Source organism: Osmerus eperlanus, chromosome 6, assembly GCF_963692335.1.
Source record: "Osmerus eperlanus chromosome 6, fOsmEpe2.1, whole genome shotgun sequence".
NCBI classification, from domain to species: Eukaryota; Metazoa; Chordata; class Actinopteri; order Osmeriformes; family Osmeridae; genus Osmerus; species Osmerus eperlanus.
In genome coordinates, this window is record NC_085023.1 from 4,359,287 (window position 1) to 4,377,431 (window position 18,145).

The 18,145-nt window shown below is 45.5% G+C and overlaps 1 protein-coding gene across 1 annotated transcript in view; it reads right to left on the minus strand.

Annotated features, from left to right (window-relative positions):
• Positions 1–797: 797 nt before the first annotated feature.
• The window catches only part of LOC134021968 (NACHT, LRR and PYD domains-containing protein 12-like), a 248,064-nt gene continuing 230,716 nt past the window's right edge, over positions 798–18,145 (minus strand). The window contains 1 exon segment of the mRNA XM_062463092.1: positions 798–2,003. Coding sequence (XP_062319076.1) covers positions 1,468–2,003 — 536 coding nt within the window. The 3' untranslated portion in view covers positions 798–1,467.

The following is an 18,145-nucleotide window of genomic DNA, read 5'->3' on the forward strand; positions in this document are numbered from 1 at the left end:
AGGGTGGGGGAGAGAGTAGGGAGGAGAGTAGGAGGGAGGGTAGGGAGGGAGGGTGGGGGAGAGAGAGTAGGGAGGGAGGGTGGCGGGGAGAGAGTAGGGAGGGAGGGTGGGGGAGAGAGTAGGGAGGGAGGTGGGGGGAGAGAGTAGGGAGGGAGGGTGGGGAGAGAGTATGGAGGGAGGGTGGGGGAGAGAGTAGGGAGGGAGGGTGGGGGGGAGGGGGGAGAGAGTAGGGAGGAGGGTGGGGGGAGAGTGTAGGGAGGGAGAGTAGGAGAGGGGGGAGGTGAGGTGGGGGGAGAGAGTAGGGAGGAGGGGGGAGGGTAGGGAGTGGGAGGGTGGGGGAGAGAGAGTAGGGAGGGAGGGTGGGGGGAGAGAGTAGGAGGGAGGGTGGGGGAGAGAGTAGGGAGGAGGGTGGGGGGAGAGAGAGGGTAGGTGAGGGAGGGTGGGGGAGATCGGAAGGAGGTGGGGGAGAGAGGAGGTGGGAGGAGAGTAGGGAGGGAGGTGGGGGGAGAGAGTAGGGAGGGAGAGTAGGGGAGAGAGTAGGAGGGGAGGTTGGGGGGAGAGAGTAGGGAGGGAGGGTGGGGTGGAGAGGTAGGGTTGAGGGTGGGGGGGAGAGAGTAGGGAGGGAGGGTGGGGGGAGAGAGTAGGGAGGGAGGGGGGGTGGGGGGAGAGAGTAGGGAGGGAGAGAGGGGATCACACTAGACACACACACAGTGTATATTCAAGTGGGTAATACTGTCATATTACTGGTCCTAAATGTAGTGTTTCCAGTGTGTGTGTGTGTGTGTGTGTGTACATGTGTGTGTGTGCATGTGTGTGTGTGTGTGTACGTGTGTGTGTGTGTGTGTCTATAGGGCCACTGGGTCACCAACAAACACACAGCATGTCTTCTATCATCCTGTATAAAACATCTTTATTTCTCCTTATTTAGTCACTAAGACACTATTTAGTTCATCACATTCAGTGGGACTGAGATCAAAGACAGGATTGTTGTTTGTCAACAATTAACCCGTTAAGGAGCAGCATCACACGTGTGCGATAGTTCGAAAGCCCCACAGAGTAACGTCGCACGTGTGATTCTGAACATTCCAACCGACTATTTTCCGATAGACAAAAACTACATGACAAACGCTGTAGTATGGCTTCAAAATGTACAATTAGGAGGCTAACAAGTAACACTAGCAGGTAGTAGCATTGCTACGAGTATTATGCTAGGTTGCTAGGTAACGGAAGCTAACTAAAGCTAGCTTCCGTTTTGGAAAAATAACTCACTCTGGTGGAAGCGTAGGTAATATTTAGAGATATTAATAATATTTAATATCAGTAATATTTACATCTAAAAGGTTAAAACAAAACAAACATTCTACACACACCAATATTTACAAACACTCTGGGATATCAATTCCAACTGTATACAGTTCAATCTTCAATGACATCTATGTGAGCACAGTGTGTGAGAGTGTGTGTGGGCTATTCTACCTGACACAGGGACACTGAGGAGTCATCAAGAACCAAGAACCCAGGATAGAGGGGCTCAGTGAATGTGCTGTGGAATGTGTGCAGGTGGGTCAGTGTGTCAGAGGAGACTGTGTAGAAGGACAGAGTGCCGGCCGGCCAGTCCAGATACACTCCTACTCTGTGGGAGCTGGAGGGGGGGGCAGGTATGTCAGTGCTCTTCTTATTGTGCCAGGCAGAGTAATCGTCATCATCACAGACCAGACTCCAGGACTTGTTATTGTGTCCAAGCCTACAGTCAGCACCCCTTCCTCTCCTGCTGATTCCTTTATATGTCACTGCTATACCAACCCATCTTCCACTCCACTCTGCCTCCCAGTAACAGCGCCCAGACAGACCCTCTCTACACAGCACCTGTGCACAGCCCTCAAATCTCTCTGGGTGATCAGGATACGGCTGCTTCTCCCACCTCCTTGTCACCTTTCTGTTCTCCTCAGACAGAGAGAGTTCTCTGCATGCTGTGTTTGGGTCCAGTGTGAGCTCACAGGCATCTGATGGGGGAGACCAAGACACAATATATTACTGATCATCATCATTCACATTAGAATGTCTCCCTCTTCCTGCCCTCCCCCTTTCATTCTCTCCCCCCCCACCCCCCTGACCTCCTCCCCCCCAACACCACTTATCTGCTCTCTCCCCCCCACCTCCTCTCCCCCCACCCCCCTTATCTACTCTCTCCCCCCCACCTCCTCTCCCCCCACCCCCTCATCTACTCTCTCCCCCCATCCCTGACCTCCTCTCCCCCCCACCTCCTCTCCCCCCACCCCCCTTATCTACTCTCTCCCCCCACCTCCTCTCTCCCCCCCACCTCCTCTCCCCCCCACCCCCTTATCTACTCTCTCCCCCCCACCTCCTCTCCCCCCACCCCCCTTATCTACTCTCTCCCCCCCACCTCCTCTCCCCCCACCCCCCTTATCTACTCTCTCCCCCCCACCTCCTCTCCCCCCTACCCCCTCATCTACTCTCTCCCCCCATCCCTGACCTCCTCTCCCCCCCACCTCCTCTCCCCCAACACCACTTATCTACTCTCTCCCCCCCACCACTTCTCCCCCTACCCCCTCATCTACTCTCTCCCCCATCCCTGACCTCCTCTCCCCCCCACCTCCTCTCCCCCCACCCCTCTGTCCTCCTCTCCCCCCACCCCCATTATCTACTCTCTCACCCCCCCCCCTGACCTCCTCTCCCCCCAGCCCCCTTATCTACTCTCTCCCCCCCCCCTGACCTCTCCCCCCCCACCCCCCTTATCTACTCTCTCCCCCCCACCTCCTCTCCCCCAACCCCCCTTATCTACTCTCTCCCCCCCACATCCTCTCCCCCAACCCCCCTTATCTACTCTCTCCCCCCCCACCTCCTCTCTCCCCCCCCACCTCCTCTCCCCCAACACCACTTATCTACTCTCTCCCCCCCACCACTTCTCCCCCTACCCCCTCATCTACTCTCTCCCCCATCCCTGACCTCCTCTCCCCCCCACCTCCTCTCCCCCCACCCCTCTGTCCTCCTCTCCCCCCACCCCCATTATCTACTCTCTCACCCCCCCCCCCTGACCTCCTCTCCCCCCAGCCCCCTTATCTACTCTCTCCCCCCCACCTCCTCTCCCCCCCCAGCCCCCTTATCTACTCTCTCCCCCCCACCTCCTCTCCCCCTACCCCCTCATCTACTCTCTCCCCCCATCCCTGACCTCCTCTCCCCCCCACCTCCTCTCCCCCCACCCCTCTGTCCTCCTCTCCCCCCACCCCCATTATCTACTCTCTCACCCCCGCCCCCCTGACCTCCTCTCTCCCCACCCCCACCTCCTCCTCTCCCCCCAGCCCCCTTATCTACTCTCTCCCCCCCACCTCCTCTCCCCCCCACCCTCCTATCTCCTCTCCCCCCACCCCCCTGACCTCCTCCCCCCCAACACCACTTATCTGCTCTCTCCCCACACCCCCATTATCTATTCTCTCCCCCACGCCCCCTGACCTCCTCCCCCCCCACCCCTCTCCCCCCACCCCCCTTATCAACTCTCTCCCCCCCGCCCCCTGACCTCTTCCCCCCCACCCCCCTTATCTACTCTCTCCCCCCCACCTCCTCTCCCCCGACCCCCCCCCCTCCTCTCCCCCCACCCCCCTGACCTCCTCTCAGAAGAGGAGAGAGACGAAAGGGGAGAAGGAGATGAAGGGAGGGGTGGGAGGAGGAGAGGGTAGGGCAGTGGAGAGGGAAGGAAGCGAGGAGTGAGGGAAGGAGGGAGGGGGACAGGAAACACACAGCAGCTAGGGGAAGGGAGGGGGGGGAACAGGGGAGGGGGAGAGAGGGGAGGGTGAAGGGAGGGCACATACGTGTGTCCATTTCTGACAGTGTCAAAGTCACTAATGGTATTGTCCCTGTATGACCCTGTGTACCAGAACTAAGTAGCAGTCAATACTCACATTTCCTAAGACCAGGTTTGATCCAGCACTCTCCACCATGATCCACACTGTAGGGAGAAGCAGAGGAATGATGAGGAAATGACACCTCACCTGTTGCTACGTGACTAAAGTAAACATGTTGTTTCTATGTTTATCATCAGAGGTGTATTCCAGAAAACAGCTCAGAGTTTTACAAACTCTGAGCCTAACCCTGAACTCAGACTTGATGAACCCTGAGATGGGAAGCACAGAGTTATCGGTTCCAGAAGAGCTGATCTGAGTTCGTTTAATTCTAATTCACTGGAATTAGGAATTCTCATGCGTGCAGGCGAGTATGCAAACATTTTCTGAAAGGTAAACAACAACTGCAACAGCAAAAGAGAGACAATTGGTCAATGAGTACATTTCAATGCAGTCTATTTATTTGACATTTAACCACACGTCTTACTACAGCTGGACAAGTGGTGGAACAATCCTATGGGCACAAAACACACTTGGCAGCAGCTGAAAATGAAATATAAAATCAGTTCAAACAGGTAGGGCATATTTTGCTTTGGCCTTCCCACCCCCTTTGCATGTCATGAGTTCTGTAATGTTGTACAATGTATGTGCCCATGTGCTGAGGTGTTTTCTCCTGTTCTCACACTGTACTCCTCTAGGAGCATAGTCTGGGGGTTGACTTTTTCTCTCATGTTTCTGCTGACATTTTCAAGGGGGCGCCGATAATGGCTGCCTCGGTCGGTATCTTTCGGCCAAAGTAAATTCCTTGTCTGTCATTGTCCCCTTCTGATTCAGACACATGATTGTTTTAATCATGTTTGACAGGATTAAACCAAGTACAAATCATTCAGTGGCTGTCTCAACTTGTGAGAATGCTGTTTTAACACATAAATGTTGTCTCACCTAATCCTGCTCAGTATATGAACATTGGACTTGTAGTGGACTAACAGAAAGAAGGCAGAGGAGGGCACCACCTCTGACAGAGGCAGAAGAGCTGGCTCTGAGCCAGAACGCTGGGCGACCAGCGGCTGAAGGCATCCCTGGAGGGAACTCATCCAAGCCTATCACCCCCGAGGACACAAGGGCCCACATAACATGTTAGTGTGTTTGTGGAGATTTCATTTGGGGGGTTCATTTCTCCCAAAGGTCATTGATGGTGTTACCTGCCTTGTTGAGCCTTCTGCCACAACAGAACCTCTTGCAGTTTAAGTTCTCAATATTGCAAAGACTGTGTACAGTACAGTAGAACAGAATGCTCTTCATCACAGAATGATACAGATATGTTGTCTGCTGCCACAGAGGGATTCAGAAAGACCTACAGAGGTATACATCTTACTGTATGGTAGCTACTGAGCTACACTGTTCTCTCCCCATGTACATTGTTTTGAGGTTCTTGTGTGGAATTATGGGTTTGACATGTACATTGACGTGATGAGAAAAAAGAATGAATGGTAAAACAACTGGCACATTCTTCTCCTTTATAACAGAGCATGACTGGGCATTACAAGGAGGAGCAGGGTTTCCCACAGAAAACGTGTTAGTTAAGGTGGTAGGGTTTGCCGTCAGACCGGGAGGGGGGGTTGTAGAGTCTAGCCTAATGTGTTCTGGGGGGAGGGGGGTTGTTTGTACGATAGACTAATGCATTCTGCAGAGAAGGTACTGTTTGGAATGAAAGGGAGCAAACAGGACAGAGTAACACGGCATTCATCTTTCTTTTTGTTTTGGACGACGTAGTTAAGGCGGCAGGCGTGTGTTGCTTAGGCGGCCGCCTTAACTGGAAAGTGCTGCGGGAAACCCTGAGGAGGGTCCATCAACCTCCACAGCACAGATTAACAGGGACATGTTCAGTAAATACCAGGTTAGCTCTGCATGGAAACTTCATGTCATCCTTATGTGTTATACACAGTGGCGGTCCTAGCACATTTGGCGCCCCAGGCAAGTTTTTCCCTTACAGATGCAACCAAATTGGCCGCAATTTAGAGCCTCTCCATGTGGTCATTTTATATCAACTATTTATTCATTGAATTGAAAGAAAATGTGCCATATTGTGTTATGTATCGTTATCGGGATATGAAAGGATCTATATCAGGATATGAGATTGTGGTCATATCGCACAGCCCTACTGCAAAGTAAAATACAACAGCACATTATCAGTAATACATTTAAAATGGGGAAAATGTGAATAATTGCTTTGCAGGTCAATTTAAGGTGTAGGCCCCTACATGTTCTGCCTGTGCCCCCAACATGTTCAGTTAGGGGCTACAGTGCTCCTAGTAAAACAAGTTAGTCTGGAGCCCTGGATGAGGAAAGGACACCCCATGTCTGATAGTTGCTTCAGGCTCGGCATGAGGGAGGAGAGAGGGAGAAATTCATGGTTTGCTAAACAAAAGCTGCCAGCAAGCAGGTTAGGTTAGTTACCATCAGTTACCGTGGTAACTTAACCAGAGTTTGTGTTTCCTCTCTTTCTGGAACAGAAAACCCAGAGTTTCCCTCATCTCAGGGTTAACAAACTCACTGTTTTCACTTCAACCCACTTTCTGGAATAGACCCCAGGAAATACAATTAGGATTGTAGCTATATAGTCATAATTGCACTAAAGGCTATTGTAGATTATATAGGGCTTCTCTCTTCCTAACCCACTGTCCTAAATAAACACGCAGTCTGTGATTGTATAATCATGAAATGCAAGGCCTATTAACATACTTAGATGTATATTCAGTGTTAAGCAACATTACATGGAGGTATATAAAAACACAAACATGTCCTTACTTGAGTTTCTCCAGTCTGTAGTGTGGATCCTCCAGTCCAGCAGAGAGCAGCTTCGATCCTTTTGCTCCTGGATGATTGTAGCTCAGGTCCAGTTCCCTCAGGTGGAAAGGGTTGGACCTCAGAGCTGAGGCCAGAGAAGCACAGCCTTCCTCTGTGACCAGACAGCCTGACAGCCTGTAGAAAGAGGATCAATGTTGTGACAGAATCCATCTGGGCCTCCAGAGTGAGTCAGCACAGAGGGGTTCATTTGGCAGGTGCTGTCATAGCTGCTCCTCCCCCTCATTAGACAGAGTGACCTTTCCCCCCAGTTCAGGAAGGTTAGGTTTGTGGTCAGTTTGGTGCTAGTAGTTCTATGGAACATCAGGACGTCTGCTACATAAAGCCAAACTTGACTTGAATGAACACAACAAATTAGTTGTTGCTATTCTTAAGCAGTACGAGACATAGAACATGGATCATATCTATCCACCATTGCAGAAAGCAATGTTCACGGCCACGTGACCTTTCCCTCTCTAAACCGAGTTCTATGACAGCTCGACATAGATCATCATTGCCGCCGCTGCTTCAGAATTGTATTAAATATCACGATATCGAGGAGGATGAGCAACTGAACAGTGACAGGACGTTAATCATTCATGAAGTCATGACAACCTAATAAACAACAGCGACCAGCTACTTTCCCGACAAAGCCCTCTCCTGCTGCCTCTTTCTAGCTATTTGTAACTACCTCCCATTCCCCACACCCTGCCGCAGTCAACTAAAACGTAATTTATACAAATAAAGTGGTAAAATATCAGCCTACCTGCCGAACTTGTTCCACTGAGTTGGATTCCAACTGAAGAATATCCCACTTCAGTCGCTCTGTAGCCTATTAGCTACAAAACATCCTGGTTTATACCCTGAGAATTTTCTGTGGTAAACCTGAGGTAATTTGCTTCTAAATTACCTAAAAAGCCTCAGTAAACGTATTTGTTCTGGACCGGCTACTAATAGACTTTAACTTTCAGATGGTAAATTTTTCTCTAGCTTCGAATTTTCTGAGCAGATAGACATCTGGTTCCCTTCAGACGCCTTCAGTTAACAGTGTTCTTTTTAGCAACAGGATAACTGATACAGAGACAGAGATCACATGACAGGGCGTGCCATCAAACACTTCAGGCTATTGGACAATATAAGAAGTTATTCCAAAAAATTAAAGGGGAAATTAAATGGAAGTGAAATTAACCAAAAGTATTCAAAAAACGTATCTAGCAAATATTATTATTTTTGAACAACAGAGAATGCCTGTCAGTATTTATTTAACTATGTTAAGTCATTAGATAACCTGACTGCCTGTTGGCTCTGCACTCCCTGCGAGAAGAGGAACTGCTATATTAGTATGCTGTTCATGGATTACAGATAATCATTTAACACCATCATGCCTATGTCTTTATATAGGCTATTTCAACATTTTATATTCTTTCCAAAATTCTAGTTTTAAGTTGTAACAGTCATGTTTGCATTCTGTGCTCTTAATGTTAGGACGCATTAGCAGGGCCAACCTCAATACATTTTATGGCCAATGTCACCTTTTGTGATCTGTGCAAAGGATCAATAAAAGACTGACGTTCTGTGTTCAACTTTCTTTCTTCCCTTTTTTAAAGAGCAGATATGTGTTTGAAATCTCACTCGGTATGGGGCATTTGGCTGACTCTCCCTGCATCTCAGATGGAATACTACCATCTTATGAAGTAAAGTATGTCAGAATACATGTGAATAGCCAGTTCCATACATATATACAGTATATACAGTAGTATTATACATCAAGCACACTTTTCTTGCCATTCCTAATTTGAAACCCTTCATGTAGTGGAAAAGGCGTCAACCACAGGAACAACAGCCGCCAGATGCTAAACTCACTGCCCAGGTAAATGTACAATAATATGATGAATAGTATATCTTAACCCTTGTGTTGTCTTCAGGGTCAAACATGACTGCTATTATATTTAACAGCAGAGAAAACCCTCAAATAGTTCTTTTTTTAACTTCAAATGTCTTACTTTTCGTAGTGACCCTAACATTCATAAAAATACATCACAACAACCACAGACACACACGTACACAATAAGAAATTGAGATTATGTGTGCTACTGATTTAGGTTACAGTCTATAAAGGTGCTGAAGATGACAGTACCTCCATTTCTCTCTTTGCGAAAGCCATGACTGCACATTTCAGTGTTGTAATAAAACAAGTGGTGTTCACAGATTAAAGTCAAAATGTTTCCACTGTGAAGAGGGAAACCCCAGATGTTCACAAAGTTTGATGAATGACAGGTTGTGTTTCAATGCGAAATAGGTTTAAGGTTGAAAATTAAATTAAGCTGTATTGTATTACCCTTTGGGCAAGGGCATACAGATTGTTAACACTACCCAAAGAGACTGAAATCGTGTTGCACATTCAGAAACAGTTGCATCAACATTTTCATTCTGTCTAAAATAAACAAAAACATGAAATAAAATATAAGCAAATCATTATGTACAGCATGTTTTAGAGTGTTTCAGATGAAGCAAATCTGCCTGTTTCTTATCAAACTAGTCCTCACTGATGACTAGAAGGCATATCTCATTCTTGGCATTAAGTTTATACCCAACTTGATGATGGTAACTTTACTAATGGCTCATGTAGAACATAAATACATACCTCAGTGTCTCCAGTTTGCAGAGTGGGTTCCCCAGTCCAGCAGAGAGCAGCTTCATGCCGGCATCCTTCAGATCATTGTTACTTAGATCTAGTTGTCTCAGGAAGGAGGTTGACTTCAGCACTGAGCCCAGAGAAGCACAGCCTTCCTCTGTGATGTGACAGCCTGACAGCCTGTAGAAGATTATCATTAGGGAGGGATCACAAACACTTTTTATTGTTATCTCTACTCTTGATGCATGATTATGCTTTGCTTATGGTCTGCACCTCTTCTTCAACACCGACCACCTCTGGAAGAGTGGAACTCTCTCACTGAATTGCTCCTACCAAGCTTTCTTAAATGTTTTAACTATGAGTTTCCATGAGAGTTTAACATTTGACTCGAACACAATGACAAAGTAGCCAGTAACCAATGTGAAAAATGAACCTGCCTGAGAAGCTGATTTTACTAAGCTGGATTGTACTTGTGAAATATCCCCAAAACAATCCTGTCTAATGTATACTGAGACATCATGTGGTCTTCCTGAGGTATTTCTAAGTCATATAATGTGAAATGTAGGCCATCAGTGAATCTTTTGTTCTAGACTGTCTAGTGTCTTTCTGAACCATTCAGATCATAATTCCCTTGGTACTAGGATCAATACAAGGTTTAGTATCTCCTATGATCAGTACTATAGACGATATCTATGGCACTGTTGTACTGACATGATCAAACTATCAGTGAATATATGACACTGTTCAGGAATGGTTAGCTTGATTGTGTTATTGTGACATGAAACTTAAAAGATTAATTCACCAGTGAGATACAATAACACAATACATCCTTTGGTATGTTTTGGAATGGTTCGAACACAGTAGTGACCACATACACACTACTCCTCATGATACTGGTTCAGACAGTAGTGACCACATACACACTACTCCTCATGATACTGGTTCAGACAGTAGTGACCACATACACACTACTCCTCATGATACTGGTTCAGACAGTAGTGACCACATACACACTACTCCTCATGATACTGGTTCAGACAGTAGTGACCACATACACACTACTCCTCATGATACTGGTTCAGACAGTAGTGACCACATACACACTACTCCTCATGATACTGGTTCAGACAGTAGTGACCACATACACACTACTCCTCATGATACTGGTTCAGACAGTAGTGACCACATACACACTACTCCTCATGATACTGGTTCAGACAGTAGTGACCACATACACACTACTCCTCATGATACTGGTTCAGACAGTAGTGACCACATACACACTACTCCTCAGTCATGCAGTCTGGATGTGCTCACAGATACTGTGACAGAAGTCAAACATCAGCTGTATACCAAAATGCACCAGGGTGAGTTATAACATCGACAAACCCAGGCTCATTTCATGGAGCACTTGGCTGACCAGATGTTCTTCAGCTGTTTGTTCATCTACATTTGTTGAAAGCATGCAATAAATGAACATCTGTGCACACAATATGATTCTTAAATGACAGTAGTAAAAAATTGTATTGATACAATATAACGAGTAAAAATACTGGTATCAATTCAATCTGAGGGACTTTAAACAATCCCCAACTGACAGTCAATATGTTTTATGTTTGAAATCTCACTTGGTATGGGGTGAGTTATAACAACGACTAACCCTGGTTCACGGCTAAACTCAGAAGGCTGAGGTTGGACGAGGAGGAAGCGTCCAGGAGTAGGGACAGATCCAGGTTCAAGAAGTCAAAGACCAGGTTTAGCAAGGTGGTGAGAGAGGCTAAACGACTGTACTCTGAGAGACCACAACACCTACCCCTGCTAAGCAGCTGGGCCAGACTCTGTCTCTCCAGCCACCCTGAAGCACTGTGCTAAAAACACGTCTCTGACTCTCAGTCTAGCAAGAGAATTCATAAATCCAAAAGACAGCAGAATTAACTTAGACACTTAGATGAATGTGTATTATTTGATTACCTCACCACCCAGAGAAGGCAGAATCTAACTGTAACTGCTACTTTTAAATGGTTTACTATTCTCCTGATTCAATGTGTTAATTTACTGTCACTTATTATTCTCAGACCATATTAATAAAAGAGATATATGCCCACTTTCCCAGACATGGATTAAGCCTAGTCCAAAAGTAAGTAGGTCGAATAAAATGAAGATCTCCATTGAAAATTGTTTTTAGTAAAGGACTACGCTTAATCCATGTCTGGGAAACTGGGCCAAGTTCAAAATCTCATTTCATGGAGCACTTGGCTGACCAGATAGATGTTCTTCAACTGTTTGGTCACCTAAGTTTGTTGAAAGCATGCAAATGCATGAACATCTGCGCTCAAAATATGATTCTTAAATGACAGAAGTAAAACAAATGGTTTGAATCGATATAACCAGTAATAATTCGGGTATCAATTTAATCTGAGGGATTTGAAACAATCCCCAATTTACAGTCAATATGTTGTATGTTTGAAATCTCACTTGGTATATGAGGCACTTGGTTGACCATCCCTGCATCTCAACTGGAATACTACCATCCTATAAGGTATAGTATGTCAGAATGAAGGTGAATATCCAGTTATATAGTAGTATAATACAACAAGCACACTTTTCTTGCTATTTCTAATTCCCTTCCCTTCATGCAGTACAACAGGAGTCACCCACAGGGACAGCAGCACAACAGCCACCAGATGCAAACTGTGATGTATTATGTATAGAAAGAAACACTTGAGGACGAATAACCACAGAACATGAAATCACTTTACTGGGTTTTCTCTGAACGAACGTCTTAGTTATTTCCAACTACTTCCTTATCCAATCAGTTACATGCATAACAAATACACACTACTCCTCATGATACTGGTTCAGACAGTAGTGACCACATACACACTACTCCTCATGATACTGGTACAGACAGTAGTGACCACATACACACTACTCCTCATGATACTGGTTCAGACAATAGTGACCACATACACACTACTCCTCATGATACTGGTTCAGACAGTAGTGACCACATACACACTACTCCTCATGATACTGGTTCAGACAGTAGTGACCACATACACACTACTCCTCATGATACTGGTTCAGACAGTAGTGACCACATACACACTACTCCTCATGATACTGGTTCAGACAGTAGTGACCACATACACACTACTCCTCATGATACTGGTTCAGACAGTAGTGACCACATACACACTACTCCTCATGATACTGGTTCAGACAGTAGTGACCACATACACACTACTCCTCATGATACTGGTTCAGACAGTAGTGACCACATACACAATACTCCTCATGATACTGGTTCAGACACAATAGTGACCACATACACACTACTCCTCATGATACTGGTTCAGACAGTAGTGACCACATACACACTACTCCTCATGATACTGGTTCAGACAGTAGTGACCACATACACACTACTCCTCATGATACTGGTTCAGACAGTAGTGACCACATACACACTACTCCTCATGATACTGGTTCAGACAGTAGTGACCACATACACACTACTCCTCATGATACTGGTTCAGACAGTAGTGACCACATACACACTACTCCTCATGATACTGGTTCAGACATTAGTGACCACATACACACTACTCCTCATGACACTGGTTCAGACAGTAGTGACCACATACACACTACTCCACATGATACTGGTTCAGACAGTAGTGACCACATACACACTACTCCTCATGATACTGGTTCAGACAGTAGTGACCACAGACACACTACTCCTCATGATACTGGTTCAGACAGTAGTGACCACATACACACTACTCCTCATGATACTGGTTCAGACAGTAGTGACCACATACACACTACTCCTCGTGATACTGGTTCAGACAGTAGTGACCACATACACACTACTCCTCATGATACTGGTTCAGACAGTAGTGACCACATACACACTACTCCTCATGTTACTGGTTCAGACAGTAGTGACCACATACACACTACTCCTCGTGATACTGGTTCAGACAGTAGTGACCACATACACACTACTCCTCATGTTACTGGTTAAGACAGTAGTGACCACATACACACTACTCCTCATGATACTGGTTCAGACAGTAGTGACCACATACACACTACTCCTCATGATACTGGTTCAGACAGTAGTGACCACATACACACTACTCCTCAGTCATGCAGTCTGGATGTGCTCACAGATACTGTGACAGAAGTCAAACATCAGCTTTATACCAACATGCACCAGGGTGAGTTATAACATTGACAAACCCAGGCTCATTTCATGGAGCACTTGGCTGACCAGATGTTCTTCAGCTGTTTGTTCATCTACGTTTGTTGAAAGCACGCAATAAATGAACATCTGTGCACACAATATGATTCTTAAATGACAGTAGTAAAAAATTGTATTGATACAATTTAACCAGTATAAATACTGGTATCAATTTAATCTGAGGGACTTTAAACAATCCCCAACTGACAGTCAATATGTTTTATGTTTGAAATCTCACTTGGTATGGGGTGAGTCTGGCCCCCTGCTAAGCAGACAGCAGTGACCACATACACACTACTCCTCATGATACTGGTTCAGACAGTAGTGACCACATACACACTACTCCTCATGATACTGGTTCAGACAGTAGTGACCACATACACACTACTCCTCATGATACTGGTTCAGACAGTAGTGACCACATACACACTACTCCTCATGATACTGGTTCAGACAGTAGTGACCACATACACACTACTCCTCATGATACTGGTTCAGACAGTAGTGACCACATACACACTACTCCTCATGATACTGGTTCAGACAGTAGTGACCACATACACACTACTCCTCATGATACTGGTTCAGACAGTAGTGACCACATACACACTACTCCTCATGATACTGGTTCAGACACAATAGTGACCACATACACACTACTCCTCATGATACTGGTTCAGACAGTAGTGACCACATACACACTACTCCTCGTGATACTGGTTCAGACAGTAGTGACCACATACACACTACTCCTCATGATACTGGTTCAGACAGTAGTGACCACATACACACTACTCCTCATGATACTGGTTCAGACATTAGTGACCACATACACACTACTCCTCATGACACTGGTTCAGACAGTAGTGACCACATACACACTACTCCACATGATACTGGTTCAGACAGTAGTGACCACATACACACTACTCCTCATGATACTGGTTCAGACAGTAGTGACCACAGACACACTACTCCTCATGATACTGGTTCAGACAGTAGTGACCACATACACACTACTCCTCATGATACTGGTTCAGACAGTAGTGACCACATACACACTACTCCTCGTGATACTGGTTCAGACAGTAGTGACCACATACACACTACTCCTCATGATACTGGTTCAGACAGTAGAGACCACATACACACTACTCCTCATGTTACTGGTTCAGACAGTAGTGACCACATACACACTACTCCTCGTGATACTGGTTCAGACAGTAGTGACCACATACACACTACTCCTCATGTTACTGGTTAAGACAGTAGTGACCACATACACACTACTCCTCATGATACTGGTTCAGACAGTAGTGACCACATACACACTACTCCTCATGATACTGGTTCAGACAGTAGTGACCACATACACACTACTCCTCAGTCATGCAGTCTGGATGTGCTCACAGATACTGTGACAGAAGTCAAACATCAGCTGTATACCAACATGCACCAGGGTGAGTTATAACATCGACAAACCCAGGCTCATTTCATGGAGCACTTGGCTGACCAGATGTTCTTCAGCTGTTTGTTCATCTACGTTTGTTGAAAGCACGCAATAAATGAACATCTGTGCACACAATATGATTCTTAAATGACAGTAGTAAAAAATTGTATTGATACAATTTAACCAGTATAAATACTGGTATCAATTTAATCTGAGGGACTTTAAACAATCCCCAACTGACAGTCAATATGTTTTATGTTTGAAATCTCACTTGGTATGGGGTGAGTCTGGCCCCCTGCTAAGCAGACAGCAGTGACCACATACACACTACTCCTCATGATACTGGTTCAGACAGTAGTGACCACATACACACTACTCCTCATGATACTGGTTCAGACAGTAGTGACCACATACACACTACTCCTCATGATACTGGTTCAGACAGTAGTGACCACATACACACTACTCCTCATGATACTGGTTCAGACAGTAGTGACCACATACACACTACTCCTCATGATACTGGTTCAGACAGTAGTGACCACATACACACTACTCCTCATGATACTGGTTCAGACAGTAGTGACCACATACACACTACTCCTCATGATACTGGTTCAGACAGTAGTGACCACATACACACTACTCCTCATGATACTGGTTCAGACAGTAGTGACCACATACACACTACTCCTCATGATACTGGTTCAGACAGTAGTGACCACATACACACTACTCCTCATGATACTGGTTCAGACAGTAGTGACCACATACACACTACTCCTCATGATACTGGTTCAGACAGTAGTGACCACATACACACTACTCCTCATGATACTGGTTCAGACAGTAGTGACCACATACACACTACTCCTCATGATACTGGTTCAGACACAATAGTGACCACATACACACTACTCCTCATGATACTGGTTCAGACAGTAGTGACCACATACACACTACTCCTCGTGATACTGGTTCAGACAGTAGTGACCACATACACACTACTCCTCATGTTACTGGTTAAGACAGTAGTGACCACATACACACTACTCCTCATGATACTGGTTCAGACAGTAGTGACCACATACACACTACTCCTCATGATACTGGTTCAGACAGTAGTGACCACATACACACTACTCCTCAGTCATGCAGTCTGGATGTGCTCACAGATACTGTGACAGAAGTCAAACATCAGCTGTATACCAACATGCACCAGGGTGAGTTATAACATCGACAAACCCAGGCTCATTTCATGGAGCACTTGGCTGACCAGATGTTCTTCAGCTGTTTGTTCATCTACGTTTGTTGAAAGCACGCAATAAATGAACATCTGTGCACACAATATGATTCTTAAATGACAGTAGTAAAAAATTGTATTGATACAATTTAACCAGTATAAATACTGGTATCAATTTAATCTGAGGGACTTTAAACATTCCCCAACTGACAGTCAATATGTTTTATGTTTGAAATCTCACTTGGTATGGGGTGAGTCTGGCCCCCTGCTAAGCAGACAGCAGTGACCACATACACACTACTCCTCATGATACTGGTTCAGACAGTAGTGACCACATACAGACTACTCCTCATGATACTGGTTCAGACAGTAGTGACCACATACACACTACTCCTCATGATACTGGTTCAGACAGTAGTGACCACATACACACTACTCCTCATGACACTGGTTCAGACAGTAGTGACCACATACACACTACTCCACATGATACTGGTTCAGACAGTAGTGACCACATACACACTACTCCTCATGATACTGGTTCAGACAGTAGTGACCACAGACACACTACTCCTCATGATACTGGTTCAGACAGTAGTGACCACATACACACTACTCCTCATGATACTGGTTCAGACAGTAGTGACCACATACACACTACTCCTCGTGATACTGGTTCAGACAGTAGTGACCACATACACACTACTCCTCATGATACTGGTTCAGACAGTAGTGACCACATACACACTACTCCTCATGTTACTGGTTCAGACAGTAGTGACCACATACACACTACTCCTCGTGATACTGGTTCAGACAGTAGTGACCACATACACACTACTCCTCATGTTACTGGTTAAGACAGTAGTGACCACATACACACTACTCCTCATGATACTGGTTCAGACAGTAGTGACCACATACACACTACTCCTCATGATACTGGTTCAGACAGTAGTGACCACATACACACTACTCCTCAGTCATGCAGTCTGGATGTGCTCACAGATACTGTGACAGAAGTCAAACATCAGCTGTATACCAACATGCACCAGGGTGAGTTATAACATCGACAAACCCAGGCTCATTTCATGGAGCACTTGGCTGACCAGATGTTCTTCAGCTGTTTGTTCATCTACGTTTGTTGAAAGCACGCAATAAATGAACATCTGTGCATACAATATGATTCTTAAATGACAGTAGTAAAAAATTGTATTGATACAATTTAACCAGTATAAATACTGGTATCAATTTAATCTGAGGGACTTTAAACAATCCCCAACTGACAGTCAATATGTTTTATGTTTGAAATCTCACTTGGTATGGGGTGAGTCTGGCCCCCTGCTAAGCAGACAGCAGTGACCACATACACACTACTCCTCATGATACTGGTTCAGACAGTAGTGACCACATACACACTACTCCTCATGATACTGGTTCAGACAGTAGTGACCACATACACACTACTCCTCATGATACTGGTTCAGACAGTAGTGACCACATACACACTACTCCTCATGATACTGGTTCAGACAGTAGTGACCACATACACACTACTCCTCATGATACTGGTTCAGACAGTAGTGACCACATACACACTACTCCTCATGATACTGGTTCAGACAGTAGTGACCACATACACACTACTCCTCATGATACTGGTTCAGACAGTAGTGACCACATACACAATACTCCTCATGATACTGGTTCAGACACAATAGTGACCACATACACACTACTCCTCATGATACTGGTTCAGACAGTAGTGACCACATACACACTACTCCTCATGATACTGGTTCAGACAGTAGTGACCACATACACAGTACTCCTCATGATACTGGTTCAGACAGTAGTGACCACA